Source organism: Pholcus phalangioides, unplaced genomic scaffold (genome assembly GCF_987345545.1).
Source record: "Pholcus phalangioides strain wild (caught in Gottingen) unplaced genomic scaffold, Ppha-v1.0 ptg000010l_1, whole genome shotgun sequence".
Taxonomy (NCBI): domain Eukaryota; kingdom Metazoa; phylum Arthropoda; class Arachnida; order Araneae; family Pholcidae; genus Pholcus; species Pholcus phalangioides.
The window spans coordinates 29,244,907-29,270,787 of NW_028301603.1; the positions used below are offsets into that span (position 1 = coordinate 29,244,907).

Consider the following 25,881-nt stretch of genomic DNA (forward strand, 5'->3'; position numbering starts at 1 on the left):
TTTAAGAAAAAGTATTCGCTTGCTTAATACGGAGCGTTTGCGTAAGTAAAAGGTAGATGTGGCCATCTAGCTTTCAAATAAACAGCGATTTGATGCAATATTTGAAATGAAAGTACTATTCTCATAATGTTGTTAGATTATTGATTATCATAAAAAATACACTTGATCAATTGTTACAGGTAATAATGAGTTTAGAACTCTGTAATTATTGATTAATTGAAGTAATCAACTAATTTACCTCGACGATGTCAGATAACATTGAGCACTTGAAGACCCAGTCGATCTTCACCGAGTCGTTCTGAAGGAAATCCTGCAAAAATAATATCCACATGCAGTAATTAATAACATAATGATTATCATTATAACTATTTTCGAGTTGAAGATCCAATTTCATCACCTGCAAAGTGCCCCGATGGCATAGTTCGGACAGGATCGAGATGTTTGGCGCATCGGGGCAGATGCCGACGAATCGAACCAAGTTCTCGTGCGTCAAGTCCTTCATCTGTAAAGAAATTATTGTAAAAAAAGGGGGATGGAATTAACTGCACTTTAGTTTACATGTTCTGCAATATAAAACAGATAGTTTGCACTTTGAAATGCATGCTTTGCACTTTAAAATGGATAGGTTGCATTTTAAAACGGATGCTTTGCACATTAAAACTGATAGGTTGCACGTTAAAACGGATGCTTTGCACGTTATAATGGATAGTTTTCACTATAAGTGCCCGACACACACACAAAACGAAACAGTAGTTGAGGGAGAAGAGCAAACGTACACACAAACTCCTGTGTACGTTTGAGAAGCCGTCTGTCAGGGGCTCTCTGTTTAGCGTGTTTAGTCAAATCTCTGCTTGTGAATACGTGTAATTAACTACTTTAAATGAATCTGCGACTTATTGTGAAGGTACATTAGATCATGAGATATTTTATGGGACAGACAAATTTCTCTTATATTATTCAGGTCTGGGGCGATCGCCCCCATCGCCCTTCCTCTGGATCTGAGCTTGAGAAGAGAGCACAACCTAGCGACGTAGGAATATATTTTCGGTTTTTTTTCTAAGCAGTACACACACACACACTCGCAATACTTACTGTGTACTACGTACTACTCACCATTTTGAGTTCTATGAGAACATCTCTGTTGATCATCAATTTGCTCATGTTCAGCGGCTTGACGACAACTTTCGCTCCCTTCAAAAGACAAACAAGAACTATTATCTTCTAAAAGAACTCCAAATCGTTACAACTCCCTTCCGCTTTCCTAGCTTATCGGTCTGCCGTCAGCTTTTTGGCGAGAATTTCTTAAACTAGCGACCTCGATTAATTTGAACATTACGAGTTCATTTCTGAATTGAGAAATGGAAGATAGCACAAGCTGAACACATCTACAAAGACAACAGTCGGGGGGGGGGGCTAATTAACACATGGGTCCCCCTTCATAATTTTGGAGCAATGTGAAGGGCATTCCTACCCACGAGGGTGAGGGTGATGGGATCCTGAAAATTCGCCTCCGACCATTTCACCCCGAGGACGTTTCGCTCTGGATTAGGCTAAGTGAATGGATGAGTGACCGTATAAGTAAGTGAGTGATCGTTTGAGTGGATGAGTAATTAGTGAGTTGGTTAGCAAGTGGGTGAGTTTTTCATACGAGCACTCACTAGGTCGGTAACTCACCTACTCACTACTTACTTGGTCGCTCAATCACATACTCACTCAGTCATTCATACAGTAACTCAATCAATCATTTGATCCCTCATACGGTCACTCACTTACTTGGCGAAATGTCGAGTCGAAATATCCGGGGTGAAATATCTCGTACGAAATGTCGGAGGTGAATTTTCCGGATCCCGATCATCACGATGCCAGTCCATCGCGATTCCCAGTAACGTGCAATGAATGGCCATTAAAATCAAACAGCTAAAAAAACACCGTGAGCATAGATATATTACGCACCTTGTAGACTCCTATCAACGCCCCATCTATCGGCGCCACATCGATGGTGCTGAGAATCGATGTCGACACGTTCGACGTCGTTCTGTTGCTGAGCTATGAACGGAGAGAGAGAGAGAGAAAATTCGATTGTAATACCTTAAAAGAACATGAAATCAGTATATACAGGGATGTCTCGTAAGTACCAATGCGGCCTTTATCCCCTCATCATTACGCCTAGTTACGGGACCAACCACATAATTCTACGACGCACGGTTGATGAGATAAAGGCCGAATTAAGACACCCTGTATACGATACATTGACATAGTTGTCATGGCGATAGGCCGGGGTTGGCGGACGGCAAGGTAAAGTAAATTAGAATATTAAAAAAAAAAAACGTGCCTTCGCTTCATCCGAGTGACGGACCCGCACACTGCCCAGAGACTTGGAATGCCTGAAGTCGATGATGGTCACTTCCTCCCACCTGACCTTCCACCAGAGGTCGCCTAGTTTTGATTCCAGTGACATATGCCTGCAAAAATAATAACATTTACAGCACATGATTAACTCATGTGTTTGTATCATTTTTTCAACGCTGTAGTACAATCTTTTTCTCACAGATCACGATCACGCCTCGAAGCTGAGAAATCACAGAAAACCGGCTGTTCCGTTAGGCCTGTGCAATTGCGTGCATGTACAGGGTGGGCAAAAAGTCCGTAGAAACTTTAAAAATTCATGAAAACCGGGAAAATAACCGAAACAAAAAAAACGGTTTACAGGGTTAGCATCACTAGGTCACGGGAATTTTTTTTTCTAAGACGGAAAAAAACCAGCCGATAGGTGGCGGTGCTGGTACGAGCGACTTCGGATGCAAATGAGACGGTTATAAGAACTTGCGCTCCTAATCCCCAACCAGTTCACCGTTGTAAGCCGTGTATGTGGACCTGCTGCACTCTGCATTCTGTTCGTTATTTGCGTATATTTTCTTGGACTTGTGTACGTCAGCGCCACCTATCGGCTGTTTTTGAGTCCCCCCCCCCCCGTCTTAAAATATTCCTGTGGCCTAACGACGCCAACCCTACAAACACTTCTTTATTTCTGTTATTTTTCCGGTTTTCATAAACTTTTAAAGTTTCTACGGACTTTTTGCACACCCTGTATACATGGCTCTACTTCAAAGGTGCTCAACCAGTTCGAGAGCGCGGAATGTTTCACTGATTTGAAAACGTGTCAAGGGCCACTTAATTCTGAAGATGTGCCGCGGGTCACTTGAGTGAGCTGTACATATGACGTAGGCCATTTCGAGTTATCTGGAACTGTGTCGCGTGTCTTTCAAGTCGTAGGGGCCGGAACCTTTGAGGGAGGGAGGGAGGAGCCGAGCCCCTGTAATAAATTTTGGAAGGAACCTCAGCCCCTCCAATAATATATATAGAATATACAATGCAATGTAATCGTCCCTCTCCTGCGTACGTGTTCGAGTCCCGCACATACGGGACGACTGGCAACTTTCAACCCCCCCCCCCAATGTTTTCTTTATATTGGCGCCTCTGCCTTAACTGATCTGAGAACGTGCCGCTGGTCCCTCGAGTGAGCTTTAAATGTGCCGCGAGCAGCTTGAGTAAGTAAATGTGGCACGTACATATCTGTTAATGTACCACAGGGCACTTTAGTAATCTGCCGATGTGCAGGGAGACACTTGGGTGATCTGAAACTGTGCCGCGGGTCACTCAATTACTCTGGAACTGTGTCGTGGTGATCTCTAAATATGCCGCGGGTAACTTAATTGATCTGGAAATGTGCCACTTATTTCCTTTTCGCAAAATTACGTTTGCGGTCTCGGGCCACATCAGATGACTCCGCGGGCCATGGATTGAGCATGTGTGCTATACACGCTCGCACACATAGACACATAGGTTTGTGGGCAGGCGTTTTCCCTGCCAATGGAAAAGGAAAATCGCGTCGTCACAAATACCGGCAGACCCGTGCCATTCCGCAATCAATTGCCGATTGTCCCTCTTCATCATCCCTCTGACATGAAAATTCAAGCATTTACCATCTTTACTCCAAAATGCGGAACACAGATGGCAGCACCAGGAAGAAAAAAAAAAAGAAGCGGGCACAACTCCTAAAACATAAATACGTCAGGGCTATGCATTTTTTCACACACTCACGCAATACGTTCCGACATGCACAAGTTCGTTAGAAATTTCGCAGAGGAATGTTCACGAGGCGGGTAGTAGCACCACTAGCAAGATAAGCATCTGTAAAAATGGCCGTTTCCAGGCTGTTAGGGGGGGGGGTTGAAACGGTAATGAATTGCCGTATGGTGATATCTCTAGGGTTGTGGGGCGAGTTGAGAATCGATTATGCAAATGAACGATTTACGCCTAATGTGTAGCTTCTTTGCACAATTGCTATCATTGCAGTGAATCAACTCAATGGAGCTTTACAGGCGCAATTCAATCGATAAATCCCGGTCTATGTGACTCACAATCCGTTTCTTTTATGAAATTGAGCCGAACAGTGGATGCATGAATGTTTGGACACTAAGAACCCCCCAACACCATCCGATTTCGTTCACGGGTGACCCCCTTTACAGCTAGGGTGCTCAACCTTTTGGGAAGTGTGGGTCATTTGATTGGTTTGGAAACGTGTCGCGGGCCACTTGTGTTATCTAGAAATGTGCCGCCAAGCACTCAGGTGTTCTGAAAGTGTGCCGCGGGTCAATTGAGCCATCTGGAAATGTGCCGTGAACCACACAGGTTACATTTAATTGGCGACTTGAGCCATATGGAAATGTGCTGCGAGTTACTCGGGTATTCTGAAATCGGGTTGTGGGCTCCGTGAGTTATTTAGAAACGTGCCGCGATTCAATCAGGTGATCTGAAATCAGGCCGTGGGCCACTTGAGTCATCTGGAAATATGCCGTGGGTCACTTGAGTGATCTGCAAATGTGTCGAGGGCAATTTAAGTGATCTGAAAATGTGCCAAGAGCCACCAAAGTGATGAGTAAAATTGCATTGGGCCACGTTTAAGTGATCTGCAAGTGCGCCGCGAGCTACTCAAATGACCAGGAAGCGTGCCGTTGGCCGCTCGAGCGATCTGCAAATGTGCCGGCCAGCCAACCACATAAGAAATCCGCTAATGCATCGCGCGCCAATTTAGTGAACTGGAGGTGAGTGCCTCGGGACGCTCAGGTGATGTGGAATTGTGTTTGGGGGTCACTCGAGTGACACCTGTATATGTGCCGTTGGCAGTTTAAATGAATCTGGAAATGCTTCGTGAGCCAATGAATTGATATAGATAATTTGCCACGGGGCCAGTTAAGTGATTTGATCACTCTTCCTTGGGTCGCACCAGATGACTCTGAGGGCCACGCTTTGCCCGCGGGTGATGGGTTGATCACGTATGCTTTGCTGGCTCGTTGCTGGAGATCGTGTATCGCCGCAAGTTAATTTGATTGGGCAAACAGTTCCGCGCCGAGCCCCAGAGCTTCTGAGTATCCTTACACAAACTTATTTATCCTATATGTATGTTGTAATACCGAATTTCTAAAACATATTCATATTTATAAATACATATTTATGTTTCTTCAGCGCCGACCCTTTATCATGTAAATTCATGGAAATGAAGTCGCTCTTGTGCATTTCCAGAATATTCTAATAAATCGGAGAAATAATAACGTCAGAAAACGAATGCGACGCGGAAAGTCTGAAAATTCAACAGTTTCTTATTAAGTAATAGATAGAAAACGATGCCAACAATTCCTTTTAGCGCAGCAAATTCTCTCTTAACAATGTTATCTTTTTTTTTTACTTCAATCGCTCCTCAGATCATTTTTGCAGCAACGATGCTTATTAACAATGTCTATCGATAGTGTATTCAAATAAGGTTCATCACGAACAAGGGAAACACGGAGGGGGGTTATGGCATTATTACTGGTGAAACGTTCATTTTAGAGGTATACATACTAGCAATTAGAAAAACCATTCAAATAACGTACAGTATTCGGATATGCCATTCATGTTGCATGGGGTTTTGTATAGTTGTTAAAATAAAAGTGTCAATTTTTTATACGGACACCTTGCGCTTGAAAAACCAACTAGAAAGTTGTTGCCCTGCTCTGCTGATGCCAACAAAGAAAAATTCCATGTTTCTAAATGCGATATTCGAATTCGAAAAACGGACGAAATTTGGGGGGGGGGGGAAACCGACGTTAAATGCTGGTAAAACAGTTTTTTCCGCATTTAATGATGTTTTTTCCCCCAAATTCCTTCCGTTTTTCGAATTCGAATATCTCAGTGAATATTGCACTTAGAAACGTGGAATTTTTTTTTGTTGGCATCAGAAGAGAGACAGGGCAACAACTTTGTAATTGAGTTCTTCAGCACAGGGTGTCCGTATAGAAATTTAACATTTTTACTTTAAAATAACTATATTAAAACCCCTTGCAACACGAATAGCATATCTGAGTACTACTCGTTATTTGGAAACTTTTTCTAATTGTAAGTATACCTCTAGGATCAATGGTTCGCCAGTGAAATGTCATACCAACCCCCCCCCCCCCATACAAAAATAATCGTCGTGAAAAACAGAATAAAATAATGATTGTTCTTGCTATTCATCAATTAAACTGAATCATTGTTTAATTAACACCACATGAAATAATGATTGTTATTTCTATAGGTAGACATTACCTCTACCTTCAGGATGCCTATATTTAATGGCGAGCTTCAATGCGCCGAGGGATTGAAGTGAAAAATCGAATTGTCGCCAAAACCTACTAAAATAACTTCGACGAACGCAGATTTCAATGATGTATTGCAAACAAAAGGCTAAATTTCCCCTGCGCTAGACCATCGTAGAGTTTTACTGTGGGTTCTTCGGGAGCTGGTGCAATGGTGCAAGTTTTCGGCGAACTTGACCGATTGTAGCTAGAAGGGTGTTTGCAGAATTGAAAAACTTTGGCGACAATCAGATTTTTAACTTCGCCAATCTTTTAGTGCTTGTAGCTTGCCATGAAATCGGTGTCACCATACAGAATTCTTTCTGCTCTTTCCAAGTATGTGCTTAGTTTTTTTGTGTAGGTCTCTCAGAAACTTCACGAATTTGTTTTGTTTTTTTCATACTTGACGCATTTTTTCCCACCATAATTGATTATCCTCCATAACCCGAAAACGGTTCATGATTGGACAGGGTTGGTAGGGCGTTTCGTATTCCTGTTGAGCTCTTCTGTCACCCCCCCCCCCCCCGTTCGGCAGAACGTGTCATGTTCACCCTGTTTATATTTTTTCATACAGAATTTGAAAATAAAACAATATTAGTTCTAATATTGGTTTGTGCAGTACCGTGGGGTGGTTCACACTAGAGCAATGAATGTTTAAAAACATAAAATGATTAATATTTCTTAAAATTGAAATGAAAAATGTTCTTTGAAAAGTGTGAAGTGTGTGTTAAAGTATCAATAATATTTGCTGAAATTAAAAATCGAAATTTATTAGTGAAATAGAAAAATTATGTGTTAAAGAATAGGAGCAATATGCCTTGGAGCACCCGGTATGTGCAGATTTCTCGACGTGTTGAATCGCGAATTTCGCCGAGCGTAAAAAGCATGAGTCACCAAACATCATCATCACAACAAGACGTTCCAAAGATGAGTCATCGCCAGCAGCAGATCGCCTCCGAAGATCAATCACGTGATCTAGCGTAACAAATAGGAGTCTCGGAACGACATGCTCTATGGGCGGAGAATACCCAAGGAATAGCGTTTTTCGCGGCAGTTGAGTAAGAGCGACCACTAAAGCCGGGTTTTCCCAGGAATAGGTTTTTTGTGCCACGTGAACCGAATTAAACCATTTTGCGCAGGCAGAAACGTGTTGCATAATCACGCTACGCGTTTGTGTTTTCCTAGCGGGGCGCATCAGATCACGACGGCTATATTATAGTATATGGCCTTGGCATCAGCTACTCTGTCGTCTGCATGTTCCGGTTTGAACGGAAGGGTAAGAAAACACACAAGAGTGAAGAGAGCATCGGCAAAACGCGCTGCCACGACGCATTTGACTCCTCTAGAAGCAGTCCACCAATCACGCCCGACGTAAATCGCTGTCATGAGCTGTATTGCGCTCTGTAGGAAAACAGTCATACTGCTTTTGTTATTGGTGAGTGGACGGCGTGTCGCGCTGGGCGATTCATCACGTTGCGAAAGGCACAAAAAACCTGCTCCTAGGAAAACCCGGCTTTAAGAGAAGATGAGGAAGTTCGGGCGTGCTAACGGGGTCGCTGTAACTCCTCCCCTTCCCCCCACTTCTTTCGTGTGATTTAAAAGTAAATTCCTCGCCTGAATCGCAAACAAAGGCGGCCCGCAATGGTGATCGACAACTCCGCACATAGAGACCATTGGAACTGTCATATAACATATTCCCATTTATAAACGAGGAAAAGGCTGCCCGCAATGGTGATCGACAACTCCGCACTTAAGTCTACGAAAGGCTTTTAGAACTGTGATCTAACATCTGCTCAGTAATCAATGAGATAAGGCTGCCCGCAATGCCGCTCAACAAATAAAGGAAAGAAATCATATTGAACAAGAAATAAGAGTGAAGGCGCACCGGATCATAATATTTAAATTTAAAATTTTGTTTTATTTAATTTGTACTATTTTGATTTAAAAAAATTAATTTAATGTGAATCCGAAATTTGAAAAAAAAAACAAAACAAAAACACCAATATTATGATATCCAGCAGCAACATGAGATAATGTACGATTAAATTTCCTACTCTAATCATAATGGACTGACTCTTGGTCACTCACCGTTTTGGTAATTGATTTTCTTTTCAAAGCTTTCTCTTTCAGCCCCTTATCACGGCCACCTAATACGAACCTGGGTTCGTATGGACTCTCAATTTATTACACAGCTTCAAGCAACAATGTTTTTTTCAAACAATGCCCCATTAGAATAACATTGTTTCTTTAAATAATACACCATCCGAACAGGAGACTTCGAGCAACAAGGCTTCATTCGAAAGCAACGATGTTTCTCGCACAAACTGCTTGTTTCCAAAAATACTTTTAAATAAAAATTTTCAAGTAACCATGTTTCATTCAAACGTTTCTGCAATCGACAATGCTTGTTTCTAACAGCACTCCACGCAACAATGCTCATTTCGGAAAATACTTCAAAACACAATGCTTTTGCCGACAATACTTTGAGTAACAATACTTTTTGAAACAGTATCGCAAGTAACACTGTTTCACTCAAACGAAACTTCAAGCAATAATGCTTCACTCCATCATTTCTGCAAGCAAATATTAATTTATCCTTAACAATGCTTTTCTCTTGTTATAATTAAGCAAAAGTGTTTTTAAGCAATGTTTCACACAGTAATGCTTCTTTCAAATAGCAGTACAAACAAAAATTTGTTCTTTTAACAATACATTCAAGAAAAAATGCTTAGTTCCTACAATACATGAAGTAGAAATGCTTAGTTCCTACATTACATCAAGTAGAAATGCTTAGTGCCAGCAATGGATACAGCAGAAAGGCTTAATTACAACAATAAATCCAGTAGAAATGCTTAGCTCCAACAATATGTCAAGTAGAAATGCTTAGTTCCAACAATATGTCAAGTAGAAATGCTTAGTTCCAACAATATGTCAAGTAGAAATGCTTAGTTCCAACAATGTATACAGCAGAAATGCTTAGGTCCAACAATGTTTATAGCAGAAATGCTTAATTACAACAATATTTATAGCAGAAATGCTTAATTACAACAATACGTCGAGTAGAAATGCTTAGCTCCACCAATGCATCAAGTAGAAATGCGTATTTCCAACAATAAATCAAGTAGAAATGCTTAGTTCCAACAATGTATGCAGCAGAAGTGTTTAAAAAAAACAATACATTAAATGAAAATTCTTAATTCCAACAATGCATCAAGCAGAAATGCTTTTTTCATAAGGTGTTCAAGAAAAACTGTTTGAACAATACCTCAAAGCTTCTTTTTCATTTAAAATAAAAATTCTCACATCAAACAACACCTAACGCAACAATGCTTAATTAAAAATGATTAGCTCCCGTCTTAGACAGAAAGAGGGCTATATTACAAAAACCCATAAGGAGAAAATGGTTACCTATTATTCTCTCAGACACACACAAAAAAGAAAGCCATCCACCAACAAATCGCACTTGTCAAAGTTTTATTTAAACAGAAATCGAACCTGCTCCTTTAATATTAGATCCGAAATGAAACTTTTCATCTTTTGCTATCAATATACGTACTACATAATATTTTTCGTCATTTAAAACAGAGGATTCTTTTCCACGGGACAAAGAAATCATCGAGAAACAAAAAAAAGTCCTTCTTCCATATCTTTCAATAAAAGAAGACATTAATACTACACACGAAGAAAGAAATTTTTTTTGCAGACGACATTTGAAGTTTTCTTTAGATTGTCTAGTGGGAAAATATTCTTCTATTTTTATTTCTGATCGGAGCAAGATCGGGTAAGTAATAATGCGTGAAGGACATCTTTTCATTGTTCTGGAATGTTCTGCAATCCGTGAAATCGTCTCATGACTGGCATTTTATTTCATGACCGATTTTTTCCATTTCATATTTTTATTCATTATTTTATTCATTTTTCTTAGAATTTCCCGACAATATTTTTCTATATGACTGTGGGATATTCTCCAGGGGTAAAATAAACTTCCACAGAGAAGAAACGAAATCATTTTTATACTCATTTATTTCACGCATAAAAGACAAAACACAACGAAACATGCACAGAGCACCAAAAAAAAAGTGGCTGACACCATCTTGCCACACACACACATCGACTGCTGTTGCCCAAAGCTCTTTTCTGTTGCCAATATGACGTACCTAATCTTTCCCCCTGTTTTTCGTGACACCGTAATGCCATCTGTTAGACAAAAAAAAAAAAAAAACTACAACTATAATCCTGCGTGAATGTTTTAGGATTTCACTTCAAAATAAATCAATGTTTCGACTATTTACAGAGAAAAGCGATGCCGCTAGACTTGATCAGATGTTGAGACTCGTTCTGGCCCAGTGTTGTGGATGGGAGATGCAATGAAGCGCCCTCCACTGAGGAATTTTGTCAATTATATTTTTCAACTACGGGAATCGTTGCACTGCGTGAAATAATTTCGCTGTCTATTCGACAAACAGTTACAGTTGCATATTGCTTTGTACAGGCCTGCTTACCTTATACTCACACGTGTAATATGTGTACCCAGCACAAAACTAGCACTGAATATCGTCATAGGGTGATTCAACGCCGTTTTACCATAGAAACAGAGTGATTGCGTTTGGAGGATTGTATTCGATGAAGTTTCAGCACTTGCATTGCAGTCTAGAAGTGCTCACTTTTAGAGATTTGTATGTTGGTGGATGCTGCCATCTACCTTCAAAATTAGCAACGGGTGAATATAATGGATGTATTTTTGGAATTTTATCGAAGTGTAGCAAATAATGTTTTTTTTTCTGCATTGATATTGAACTACCAGACACGCGTGCTTCACATCTTCTCTGAGATATCAAAGCGTTCTCGGAAGGTAGGTGCATTTGGGGGTTCGAGAAGCCACCGATAATCCACACGGGCCTTAAGGGTCGAAAAGCCAACGCAACTGCCCCTCAACTCGATTTCTATATATACTGAATTTTATGTTTTTTGAAAAATGTTCCTATCGGCAGACACATTATCATGTGTCTTCTCCTCCGTCACCACAGCCCCAGTCGTTTATTTACAAATCAGTATATGACATCCCTAAGGCCCCAACATCTGTCATCTAAGCCTCAACAGCCTCAACAAAGCTTCCATCATTACCTGGACCTGAAAGATTCCACCACCATCATCCAGGAACTGAAGACTCTGGCTTTCATCATCCAGGCCCCGACAGACTCTGTCGTCCACCATCCAAGCCTCGACCGACTCTGCCGCCACCAACAACGTGCCGACAGACTCTTCCACCGTCATCAACGCGCCGACAGACTCTTCCACCATCGTCCAGGCCCCGACAGACTCTGCCGTCCACCATCCAAGCCTCGACCGACTCTGCCGCCACCAACAACGTGCCGACAGACTCTTCCGTCATCATCCAGGCCCCGACAGACTCTCCCGTCCCCGCCAGACTCTTCGATCATCATCAACATCCCGGGTCTAGGTCAATTCGTAGCGCTCAACTTGTCGCGTGACAATTCGTCGCGCTACAAACTGGTCGCGGAGTCATTTCGTTGTGATGCCAATTTGTCAAGACAAATTTGAATTGCTTTACAATTCAAATGTTTATTGCGATCTTATAAGTAGGATATTTCCTTTAGGCGTAAAAAATGAAACTAATTTATTTTTCTCATTTATTGGAAATGTTCCTCCTCCTCGTCTAAATATTAATTTTTTACGAATGATGGAAAATATTCATTGAAGTCATCGAGGGACATTTTGAAACGCACACCAAGATAATAAATTGGGATCAAATAAATTTTGAAAATTTAATTTTCACCGTATAAGCCGTACTTTTCTGTCGGTGTTTCAATTTCTTTCAGCGAGGGGCGTCGAGGATCAGATCAAGATAATAAATTGCGATCAATGTGCCTCCTCCACCCCCCCCCCCCCCAGGACAATTTCGGTAATTCACTATTGAATACATCTCTGAGGAATATTTTATCGACAATGTATCTAAGTTTATATATATTACAGCTGTGAAAAGTCTTATTTTTAAATTATTTCTGTGCAATACAATATACATTTCAAATCGCCTTGTATTATTATATGCCAAAATAATATTCAGACACTTCGGCCATAGGCACCAGAACCTGGGGGCTGATGCAATTTGTGCTCCCCACATCCCCCAATAACTCATACGATGCAAGGGGACCATTCTGCCTCCTTTTTACGGGTTTGAGTCCCGTATATACAGAATGAATGGCAATTTTCAGAACCCTCAATGTTTCCTTCCTGCCAACGCCTTTGACTGGCCAAGTGCGCCGGAATTAGTATTGATGGTATTTTTTCGGCTGAGAAATTGACTTTTCTGGATGTTGTGCCGAAACTAATATTTGGAAAGGAAAGTGATTTGTCTCGTCCGGGAATCGGACCCGGATCCCCCTGCATACCGGGAAAGTGAGCTAACCGCACACCAGAAACACACTTTCCAATTCCTTCTAACACGTATTAGTAGCGTGGAGCGCTCCCTTAACTACAGAAATTTTCGTTTTTCAATTGCCATTTTTGTATTAAGAGATGGCATTTTATGTTTCGGCCCCGAAATATATATATATGTATGCCGGAAGTGTTTGGAACTTGTGGGTTTTTGTCTTGATCTCTAAGTAGGAAATTTTAATTTCTGTATCTATTTTCTGGGTGCTCATAGCCATTCCCATAAAGCACCGTGGACACCGACAGCATCCTTGTCTATGACGTCACTGCAAATGTCAATCGATTTTTGATTGTTTTTCAACTCTCAAGTAAAAAGGATGAAATCAGACTTTTAATTTGTACCGCGACGAATTGACACTGCGACAAATTTGTACCGCGATGAATTGGAATTTCGACAAATTTGTGCCGCGACGAATTTGAAACACGACAAATTGAGGGGCGACGGGTTGAGCGCAACAAGTTGAGTGCGACAAATTGACCGGCTACGTCAACACCCCGACAGACTCTTCCGCCATCATCCAGGCCTCGAAAGACTTCCGCAATTCCGGTGTATAAGGTATGTGTCACCCCCCATCTATTTTCTAAAAATCAGTATCGTAGGCAGCATTTTCAGAATGTTGTGGAAGGTCTGTACGCTTTGGTGAATACGGTTAACCTGTACCTCTTATCTGGGGGGGGGGGGGGGGGGGAGTTATGTCCGGAAATGTGTGTGTACCGAACAGTCCACTTTTTTTTAGCGTTGGGCGTGAAGTTATAGTGCCGCCATCTATATTTCAAATCGTGAGTGTAATGACTGAATATTTGCACCGTTGTAAGAGGGTCTGTGGCGAGACTTTTTAACTCGGAGTTTGTCCGTCCCCAGTTAAGGATTTCTCGACGACTTTTTGTTCCCCACAAAGAAGTTAAATTCAATTTAATACAGTCAACCCGTACAAAAAGTACAATAATGAAATCCCCATCCAAAATAGAGTCCGAAGACATTTTTCTTTTGTCTTTCTTAGACAACTTCTTTGACATAGGAAGTCAAAACAAAAAGAAGGAAACGACAAAATGAAGACATTAAAGACTTTTCTTCCGTGACATCTTAGCCTTCGGGAGGGGGGTAGTGGAGGAGAAGTGGGGGGGGGGGGTTATTGGTCTTCAACAGTGTGTTTTGTGGCTAAAGAAATAATAGAAAGAGTCTTGTCTAATGGATACCATCACGACATCACGAGTCTTAACTGTTTGAACAGAAAAGCCCTGGTTCAAATCCAGACGAGATTATGTCCCTCTCTTCCCCACAAAGAAAAATACTCTCGTCTTCCTTTTTTTGTGTGTGTTCCTACTTATACAGCAAAGCCACGCCTTTGCACGTGTAATCCGAGAGGATCGACGAAGAAATAAAAAAGAAATCACACGCAGTGATCCGGCGGAACGTTTCTTAAAGATCATTTATAGGGTCGTTTATTTCTAGAAGAAAATTGATCTAAACCATAAATGCTCATTCAACTCATGGCCCGCAGGCCAAATGTAGCCCTCATAGTTATCTCGTGTGGCCCGCGACCGAAAGCCAAATGGTGTAAAAATGAACTAAATCACTTTGCGTCCCTATAAATAATTGTGTGGTCAAAACTGTGGTAATTTCCCATTGTTGCTTTCTGCTGCGATCGGCCCTCGGCGTTGTTCCAGAACATTTCAGTGGCCTCCGGCACATTTACAGATCACTTAAGTGGCCCATGGCACTGTTCCATATCATTTTAGCGACCCACGGCACATTCTAGATAACTTAGGGCCGTATTCACCGACATGGTTTAAACTGTAGTCACAGTTTTTTGATAAGAGATCAACATGCATTGGCTAAAAACCTGAATTTAACCAATCCACGTGGATCTGTTATTAAAAAATTGTGACCATAGTTTAAACCATGTCGGTGAATACCGCCCTTAAGTGGCCAGCGGCACATTTACAGACACTTAAGTGACCCGCGGCATGATTCCATATCACTTTGGTGACCCGTAGCACACTTACAGATCACTTGAGTTACCCCCCCCCCCGGAAGATTTACAGATCACTTTGGCGACGCACGGCAATGTTCCATATTATTTTAGCGGCCCTCTGCACATTAACAAATCACTTCAGTCACCTGCTGCACAATTCTAAATCACTGAAGTGACCCACGGCACATTTACAGATTACTTGAATTACCCGCGGCATAATTCCAGATCACTTTAGTCACCTACGTCACAATTGCAGATCACTTCAGTAACCAACGGCACATTCACAAATCACTAGCGACCCGCGGTGCATTTACACGTGAAATAGTTTCACACAACAGTGGTGTTGAAATTTGAGTGGGGACGACGACGACCCCTAAAGGCGGCGCAGTGAGCCGGCGATATTGATGCGCCCGTGTCCAGATTTTTGCAGCGATTCTTTTCCAGATTATTCTGAGCAGCCGTTGATAACTGGTGAACCTCTGGGAAGGGAAGCGATGGCTGAAACCACTCAGTATCCGTCAACTGATTTTTGTACATCCCAGTTAAAAAGTCTCGCCACAGAGAGCAACAGGCCTACAAACGGGGTAAAAATATTCAATCAATATACTTCACTCACTCCACTTCTGAAATATAGATGGCAGCGCTGAAAAATCAGACAAACACTAGATACGCAGTCAGACTGTTAGATGTACACACGCTTACAACCAGTGATGGTAACTCGTGGGAAAAATTGGCCAAAATTGGTTCACATGGGAAATTTCTTGGCATTTGTGGGAAAGATTTTGAGAGTCCATCAAACAAAAGAATTTTCTTTGAAAAAAAAATATATATAAATGCAAAACAATGCTTTTTTCTAGTGTAAAATACTTGACTGCATAATTCCACCGATAGATGGCAGGACAATTTTCGGACTGTGTGGGAAAAATTTAGTCAAAGGGGACCATTCAAGTATTACGTAAGCAGATTTTTAGCCATTTTTAACCCCCCCCCCCCCCTGTCAGCAAAAGTCAGCAAAACACCGACTCCCCCCCCCCCCCCCCCGTCAACAAAATTTCGGCAGCTTAGAATATTTCATATCTTCAAAAAGGGTGTTCGATGACGTAAGCAACCTTCAAACCCCCCCCCCCCCTTGTCACCAAAAGTCAGCAAATCCGTAACCCCCTCACCCCCCGATGATGACGTAATACTTGAATGACCCCAAAGGAAAATTTTGCTTGACAAGGTTACCATCTTGGTTACCATCACTGCTTACAACTCACTAGGTAGTAAATTTCCCGATAGACCCGAGTTGTGCTGGGTTTAAAAGAAAGACTTATGTATCCACACACACACCTTCATTGCACAGAAGGAGTCTATTTTTTATTTTGTCCGAGTGGGTGCGGGGTTCTATACTGTGGTTATTCATCAAATATGGCTGACCTACACGAACCGACAACCTCGGGGGAAAAATATTTTACAGAATATATCCGCGATGGCGTATGTTGTAATTATTACGCTTCTGTTTGTGACACGGGGTTGCTATTGATGGTCGCCCTCTGTTGACGGAGCTGATTCAGCACGAGAAGAAAAGACTCATTTATATATAACATCACGTCGGCATCAAGATCAGGAACGCATTTACAAGGTGGGTGGGTGTCTTCTAAAGCATGAAAATTAATGTCTTCGTATTGTGTGTCTATATTCAACTGCATCAATTCATATAGTCTAAGCTAAATTAATTATGGGCCCGTAAAGTACATCGAAAAAATTCCACAGCTTTAACTAAACATTTTTGGAAGCAAAAACAGGCAGAGAGATGGATAACTGAGAAGTTCAAAGGGGGGGGGGATCGGAATACCCAGCGCCCCTTAAAAAAAGGGGAAAAAATATATATTCATTTCTACAAATCCAAATTTGTTTCTTTCATGAGTACCGCAGGAAGTCGCCATATTGGTTAACTTGGACATGGTTTGCATGTCCCTAAGAAAGAGAGAGAGAGAGAGAGAGTGATATCACGTGATCCAAAAAGCCTCATTGAAGAGAACCCGGACAGCGCCGGGTATTATAGCTAATTCTTTCCTTTCCTTTCTATGGGTACGAACATAATGGCAGCTGGTTTCAGACTCTGCGAGTCGGCGCCATTATGGATTGGTTAAAAAACCTTGAAATTCAGGTTTTTAATTAAGAGGTCATTCAAGCATTACGTAAGCAGATTTTCAGCCATTTTTTACCCCCCCCCCCCTTGTTAGCAAAAGTCAGCAAAACACTGATCCCTCTCCCCCCCCCCTCCGTCAGCAGCTTCGAATATTTCATATATATGTCCAAAAAGGGGTGGTTGATGACGTAAGCAACCTTCAAACCCCCCTCCCTCTCTTGTCATAAAAAATCAGCAAATCCGAAACCCCCAACCCCCAACCCCTCGATGCCGACGTAATACTTAAATGACCCCTAAGTGGTCTGAGGCAGATTTCCAGATCGCTTACGGGACCAGCGGTACGTTCTTAGATCACTTCAACGACTCGCGGCACTTACCAAGAAATACTTCGTAAGTAATAATAGCTTTTGATAATATTAGCATTCAAAATAATAATAACTCCAAACATGCTCTAAAGCCGGGTTTTCCTAGGAGCAGGTTTCCTGTGTCGCGCGCAACGTGATTCGCCCAGCTCGACACGCCGTCCACTCACCAATAAGAAAAGCAGCAGCATGACAGTTTTCCTACAGAGCGCAATACGCCTCAAGACAGCGCTTTATGTCGGGCGTGATCGACCGACTGCTTCTGGAGGAGTCAAATGCGTCGTGAGCCGCGCGGTTTGCCGATATTTGTGTGTTTTCTTTCACTTCCTTCAAACCGGACCATGCAGACGACAGAGTAGCTGATGCCAACGCCATATACTATTAATATAGCCGCCCTGATCTGATGCGCCCCGCTAGGAAAACACAAACGCGTAACGTGATTATGTAACACGTTGCTGCCGACGTGAAATTATACTGTTCGGTTCACGCGGCGCATAACACCTATTCCTAGGAAAACCAGGCTTAAATGATGCCTTATGGTTAGAAAAGGGCAGGATAGAGAAACGGGGGCTCTTGAGTAGAGAGCGATAATAATGACGTCACACTTTCCCTTGAAGATTGCGGGGTTCGAGTCTCAGTCTATTTCACCAAACACCAACTCTGACCATATCGCTAAAATTGCGGTTTACTGCCATTAATGAGATGGGGGTTGGAAATGAAGGCGCAATCTATCCGTGGTCGCCCCAAGCTCATTAGGGAAAATATCTTATCTGTGAAAAGACCTGAGAAAACCCATCTTTCTGTCTTTATACTTTGTATGAAATTTTTTTGTTCTCTTAAAATAAATTTACATAATGTCATACGTCTCTTTCCAACGTGACTTTCTTTTTTTCATCCAAGTGGGGTTATACTTCGAGCCACACACACACACATCTTATGATAATTAAGTACATCCTAAATACATCGACCATAATTCGATAGTTATTATTGTCAAGCAAAGTTAGAAGTCACGGAAAGAACAACTTTTCAAGTAACAAGAACATTTCTTCCGTTTATATAGATATGATCGTCCTCCATCAAAAGTCCATCGTTTTAGTTTCAATCATACCCCTTATACAGATTCAATATCGAAGCTATTATTTACACGCACATCAACCAGAGCGATATCGTTGACGACTTGATATCAACTGACAAAAAGTTTTGCGCCCTTTCCCCCCCCCCCCCTAATGAAGGGAAGTCTCGTCCTCCTTCGTGTCCAAGTCACGACCTCGAATATTTCGAAATAAAATGTCCTTTATAAACTGCAAACATTCCCCATGCGAAATGTGCGTGACCGTCTTATTAATAATAATGTCGAAACTCATGATTCCAAGTTGTCTCGTGACGAGTGTCGGGACGATTTAACAACTTAATATAGACTTGGGACTTCTTTTCTTTCTTTCTTATTATTGCTCGTTATTGCCATCTAATAAACTGTGTGTGTGTGTATTTCTTGTTTCGCTTCTTCTGCTGAGCTGTATCATAGTATTTATTCCTTGGGGAGATTTATTCCTTGCCGAACTTATCGACCAAAGTCGGGATTAAGACTCGTGCACTGAGACAGCTCTTTAGAAAATGTAGAATTCCCGATTGAGTTGCCTGTGAATTGAGTGGAGTCTGTTATTCGCCTTGTAGCTGCAAAAAATGTGTGTGCAGTGCGTGGCCCGTATTTCGCGAGTGGTAGCGAGGTTCTCGCTAATGGGTGAGATTGTTTAAGGGAGGAAGAGAGGAAGGAAAGAAGAGAACACGCGGATATGATGGATCACACCTGGACCAGCAGTTTATAATCGGCGGGTGCGGGATTAAGACAATATCATTATACAGGGCGTCCATAATTAAATGACCCTATTTCAAAGTAGCCTACAGGCGAAACCAGTCATCAGAAAAGCGAGAAATTTTGCGGAGGACTTCATGAAGTGATGGGAATTTGTTTCAGGGGTAAGAAAAATTAGTTGCGCATGTCGCCACCAGAGCGCGTTTCACTTTGAATACCTGTAGTAAACATGTAAATGTATGTGCTGTCACGCAGCAGCAGCTGTTATAAAAACTAGAAACATTCGCGGGGATCTAGTTTCTCCATGTGTTTGCAGCTCGCAATGACGAGATAAGTTTACGATATAGCGCTTTCTTGGTCAAATTGTTTTACCAAAACAGCAATTCTGTAGTAACTGCTCTACGGAAATATCGTCCAATATATAGGTCCAATGAATGTTAAAGATCTTCGGAGTATGGTAACGAAATTTGAAACCACAGGATAGTTGGCTGTTCGTCCTCGAAGAGGAAGAACCCCCGTTTCTATAGACGCAGTACAGGGGGTCTATTACGCTCACGTCGTTATACAACGAGGTCGTTAGTGACGTCACGCCCTTAACGCAAATTCTCAACGAGCCTCATAACGCAAATTTCAGCGACCATCGTCAAAAACTTGATTTTTCTCAGCAACCCTCGGTATGTCGTTATCTATTTTACGAAAAACTCCCTGGTCCGAGAGTTGCGTTAGCTCCGAAAGGGGTGGACCAATCGGATAATTTTCTCCGCTGCTGATAATCATCATCACTATCAACGAGTGCTGCAGCACGTGCGTTATTCTTATTGTATTTATTTGTGCACGTTGGTTGTCCCTCATTTTCTATGCTACATTTTTTTTTTTTAATTCATCCGGATTCTTTTTATTTTCATCAAATATTTGAGAAAAAGGTAGGCTGTGCACGCACATGATACTGGCGCGGGGAAATTTTCTAAATTATTACGTTTAAAAAATGATTTTCTATTGAAGTTCAATGATGTTATGGATTTCCAAAGCGACTATCAAAAATATCATCATATCTTACCATGTTTTTAACACATTTATCTACCGTCTTGATATTAAGTCGAAATCAAGAACAAGTAACCTTTTATTTACATCATTAATTAGAAAATTGGTTTCCTTGTTTGACACATGAAAATGAAGTGCCATCAAATTTACACTGTTGTTGACATCTCTTTTATACTCCGATCGGAAAATGCACTCAAGGATTGGAAAAAATTTATTTGTTGATTAATAAAATTTACTTTGATTCTTTTATAGTGTCCTTAGAGTGTGCGCAGAGTATTGTGTGTGTGTGTGTAATGGTGTTTACTGCATTACACTTCTGTGTACTGCACAGAAAGTAGCAATACTTAATTGATATCACAAAATATCAATGTTATTAAACGAATTAAGAAGGGGAAAATCTGGAGACGTTTAAATAAATATTGACGTCGATTTTGAACGAGGTGTAAAAAAAATATTGAGCGAATTTCAAAATGTCTTGAAAACATCGCGATCGAGATTTGCCAGTTAAATAATATTCTTCTATTCAGATGAATTTAAGATCAGAATAACGGCATTTCCATGCAAAATTTTAAAAAAAAAATCGTTTTGTAGGGGGATTTATCTTTGTACCGAGTATAATAATTTATAATGATTTACCACTATGAATAATTTTTTTCCAATCAGTATGTGTACAGATAACATTTTAACGATAATGCTGTCTCTGAATCATGTTACTAAATTAAGTAACGTAATTCAGAGAATTATTATTCATTATAATAATTCTCTCCGTTGCTCTTACCATCGAAAAATGTACGCGCGAGCGGCCATGTTTATTTCCGTAACGCGAACATAACGAGTGGTCTCCGGTTCTCGTTAGTTAACGTTTAACGAAGCGATGTCGATAACGAAAATCGCTAGTAACGATGTGAGAAAAATCAAGCTTTAGCGATGGTGACGTAAATCTATCCCACAATGCACCGCAAACCCCAAACACGTTTGAAACGCGGGCATAACGATATGAGCGTAATAGACCCCCTGGGGGTCGACATCGCTACGTAAAACGTTAACTAACGAGAACCGGGGACCACTCGTTATGTTCGCGTTACGGAAATAAACATGGCCGCTCGCGCGTACATTTTTCGATGGTGAGAGCAACGGAGACAAATTAGTTAGAATTGGAAATTATTCATTCATTATTAATTTATCAAGTTGTTCATTATAATGAATAATAATTCTCTGAATTACGTTCCTTAATTTAGTAACATGATTCAAAGACAGCATTATCGTTTAAAATGTTATCTGTACACATACTGATTGGAAAAAATTATTCATAGTGGTAAATCGTTATAAAGTATTATACTCGGTACAAAGATAAATCACTCTACACAACGTTATTATTTTTTTTAATCTTGTATGGAAATGTCTTTATTCTAATCTTAAACTCATCTCAATATAAGAATATCATTTAACTGGTAAATCTCTCTATCACGATGTTTTCAAGACATTTTGAAATTTGCTCAATATTTTTTTTACACCTCGTTCAAAATCGACGTCAATATATATTTAAACGTCTCCAGATTTTCCCCTTCTTAATTCGTTTAATAACATTGATATTTTGTGATATCAATTAAGTATTGCTACTTTCTGTGTAGTACACAGAAGTGTAATGCAGTAAACACCATTACACACACACATACTATACTCTGCGCACTAAGTACACTATAAAAAATCAAAGTAAATTTTATTAATCAACAAATAAATTTTTTCTAATCCTTGAGTGCATTTTCCGATCGGAGTATAAAAGAGATGTCAACAACAGTGTAAATTTGATGGCACTTCATTTTCATGTGTCAAACAAGGACACAATTGTCTAATTAATGATGTAAATAAAAGGTTACTTGTTCTTGATTTTGACTTAATATCAAGACGGTAGATAAATGTGTTGAAAACATGGTAACATATGATGATGATATTTTTGATAGTCATTTTGGAAATTCATAACATCATTGAACTTCAATAGAAAATCATTTTTTAAACGTAATAATTTAGAAAATTTCCCCGCGCCAGTATCATGTGCGTGCATAGCCTACCTTTTTCTCAAATATTTGATGAAAATAAAAAGAATCCGGATGAATTATAAAAAAAAAATGTAGCATAGAAAATGAGGGACAACCAACGTGCACAAATAAATACAATAATAATAACGCACGTGCTGCAGCACTCGTTGATAGTGATGATGATTATCAGCAGCGGAGAAAATTATCCGATTGGTCCATCCCTTTCGGAGCTAACGCAACTCTCGGACCAGGGAGTTTTTCGTAAAATAGATAACGACATACCGCGGGTTGCTGAGAAAAATCAAGTTTTTGACGATGGTCGCTGAAATTTGCGTTATGAGGCTCGTTGAGAATTTGCGTTAAGGGCGTGACGTCACTAACGACCTCGTTGTATAACGACGTGAGCGTAATAGACCCCCAGGAGGTTTCTCTTCAAGTGGAAGAGTACAAAGCTTCAAATTCTCGTGGTAGCACTAGTGCGAGGCGTGTAGCACAGGCGTTGGATAGGCCACGTTCAACAATGCGGAATATCCGCCGATAGTATCCGTACAAACTTTCACTTGTGTAGCGGTTGCTTCTGTTATGGAGAATGGGAAAAATGGAAGGTGTAGTGTTATTATTTTTTGTGAATATCATTCTTCATACACACACACACACGTAAATACTCCCTATTCATATGTGGCCCACACGTAAAAACAAACACTACGCAGTCACTAATTACTCTTATTAGTTATTATATGTTTCAGCAAGGCTGAAAATTGTATTAATTAATAAGAGTAATTAGTGACTGTGTAGTGTTTGTTTTTACGTGTGGGCCACATATGAATAGGGAGTATTTACGTCTGTGTGTGTTGTGTGTGTGTGTATGAAGAATGATATTCACAAAAAATAATAACACTACACCTTCCATTTTTCCCATTCTCCATAACACTTCCACATGATTATGACGCTAGACTCGGGTTCTCACTGCAGTTTCTAGCTCGCGTTAAGGCCGATTCAGAATGGCCTTGGATTATCCTCTGGACAGACGAAGCGCATTTTCACTTGGTTGGTGCAGTCAATACTCTCAACTGTCAAACCAGAAAATCCGCACGCTATTTTAGAGGTTCCGTTGCATTCACAAAAAGTGACAGACAGTATGGTGTGGATTTACTGCCTCATTTATTCTCGGTCGCTACTTCTACGAGGAGTTACGTTCTACAGGTCCAGTGACATGTTCGATCACCTGGAAGCGATATGCATTGCTGTTACAGAACGAAATTGTTCCGGCTCTGCAATCACGTCACTGCCTTGCAGACACAATCTTTATGCAAGATGGAGCGCCTCCACACATTGCAGTGTGTGTTAAGAATGTTCTTAAAACACATTTTACAGAAGGACGTGTCATCAGCAAGCACTTCCCTAATCTATGGCCTCCCCGATCCCCGGACTTTAATCCATGCGATTTTTGGCTTTGGGGGCATTTGAAACGTCTGGTAAGTCGTGACAATCCAACTTTATCTGACAACTTATCGGGTAAGTTGTCAATAAAGAGAGAAACAAATATTAATTAATACAGCAAATGTTTGTGAAATATAACTGTCATAATCTTCAAAAATTAATACTACGCTCCTACAGTTGCCAAGCTCATTTAATGTTACCGTCCATTGGTTAATTTTTTTCCTCTTCAAAATTTCAGACCAGGCGGAAAAGAGGAGTAGGATGTGATGACCACCAGAAAGCTATACAATAGTCTTGGACTTGAAACGACTCTAGTCAGACATGAGTTGCGGCAAAAAAAAAAAGGAAAACAAAAGATCCGTCTTCCCTCGCTCTCAATGAATTGTTCCCATCGTCTCTGGTAAGTTTTATTACTTTTCGCCTGGAGCAAGGAGGGGATTTCCTTTCTATACCCTCAGAAGTTTTTGAAGAATCTTTTGCGAGCGCTGTTTTTTTTTTGCCAGAGAAATCAGCGTTGAGTTGTTTGCTTGCATCTTATTTTCTTTATTTATGAACGCAATAGGTAACCCCCTTCCCACTTCAGTACAAGACATGTGCCGTTAGTGAACAAACAATGGTATTCTGAAAGTGGATATATTGCGGTTTTCTTCTTCCAGAACTGTTTTTCTGACTGTCTTTTTCACGTTATCCTGGGGGCAAGCTGAAACATGGTCAGAAGGTTAGAATGGCATCTGCCCTGCTTGGAGGCAACTTGGATTCGTCTGAGAATTTGGGGGGCGTTGGTCAAAGTGTGTAAAGATGTGAGAGGAAAAAACACCCACACGCAAACACTCATGCCAATAAAGAGTGAAAAAAAAAAATCCCTTAAAAAAGGGAATGATTCCAGAAACCTGAAAAAGAGGACAAAAGGACGAATTTTCTAAAACGTAGGAGGACGCTTGAAACGCCACCGAACATGAGGACTAGGGTTATCACCCTAGCGTAAATACGCATATATATACACACATAACACGTGTCGAAGCAAATCGAAAATGGTGAAACGGACTTAAAAATATCTCGATAAGTTTTACTTTTTTTCGAAGTAAACACGATTTAATATCAAATTTCAAACTGGAAAAGAAATGAAGACTAAACATGTTTTATTCTTCCAAGAAATGAATCGATACAGTTCGCGAGTGATTTCTTACAAAGCATCGAAGTTGTTTGCTTCGGCTTTATTCTGGCCGAAAGAATAAAAAGGAGCATAAAAGTTTACAGCATTTTCTTATTTCTTTCCGTGAAATAAGTTTCAGCAAAATTACTGAACTGTGGGAATGTCATGAAATCTCTCTGAATCACACACGCAACGAGACCATAACGAGACAAAAAACTAAAAAAAAAATTCTTGATCTCACTTCAACTAGTAAATCCAATTATTTGTTTCGATTTCCCTTTCACTGACTGGTTTGGATTCTTTGTTTGCTATTTATTTCGGAACAAAAAGAATTGAACAGGTGCCATGAAATTTCTCGATTGAAAAGGATTGGACCAGACCAGAAAAGTGGAATCCCTCAAGGAAGTGTCCTTGCCCCCACACTTTCTATTGATAAACTCGATCAGAGTATCGGTGGGATTGTTCGCAAATTCGCAGATGACGTGAAGCTAATTGGGTCTGTCGGGAATCAATGCGATAGGGAAGTCTAGTCTATCGTCGGGGGTGTTTGGCTCTTTTAGTGCTCCAGGGACCCTTAGTACCAATAAAATGACATCACGAACCTTATACAGGGTGATTCAGAAAAGAGGGCGAAAACTTTAAGAGCTGATACGTACAATACCAATACAAGCAATTGTCATCAAAGAATTCATGGTGTAACACGAAACGCAAACGCGCTAGTGCGATTCGAAAAGCCCGCGCGCAAACGTTAAAATGGCATACCTGTTGAAATTTACCGGGAGAAAAAAAACACCAGGGGATCTATTACGCTGATGTC

General features: G+C 40.8%; 1 protein-coding gene across 1 annotated transcript in view; it reads right to left on the bottom strand.

The window, feature by feature from the left end:
- LOC149081243 (atrial natriuretic peptide receptor 1-like) overlaps positions 1-25,881 on the bottom strand; it is a 64,897-nt gene that overhangs the window by 22,303 nt on the left and 16,713 nt on the right. Inside the window, exons 4-8 of the mRNA XM_089238074.1 lie at positions 2,333-2,462; positions 1,954-2,046; positions 1,114-1,191; positions 398-502; positions 239-310 (exon numbers count right to left, since the gene is read on the bottom strand). Of these exons, the coding sequence (XP_089094200.1) occupies positions 239-310; positions 398-502; positions 1,114-1,191; positions 1,954-2,046; positions 2,333-2,462 (478 nt within the window). The remainder of the gene's footprint in view (positions 1-238; positions 311-397; positions 503-1,113; positions 1,192-1,953; positions 2,047-2,332; positions 2,463-25,881) is intronic.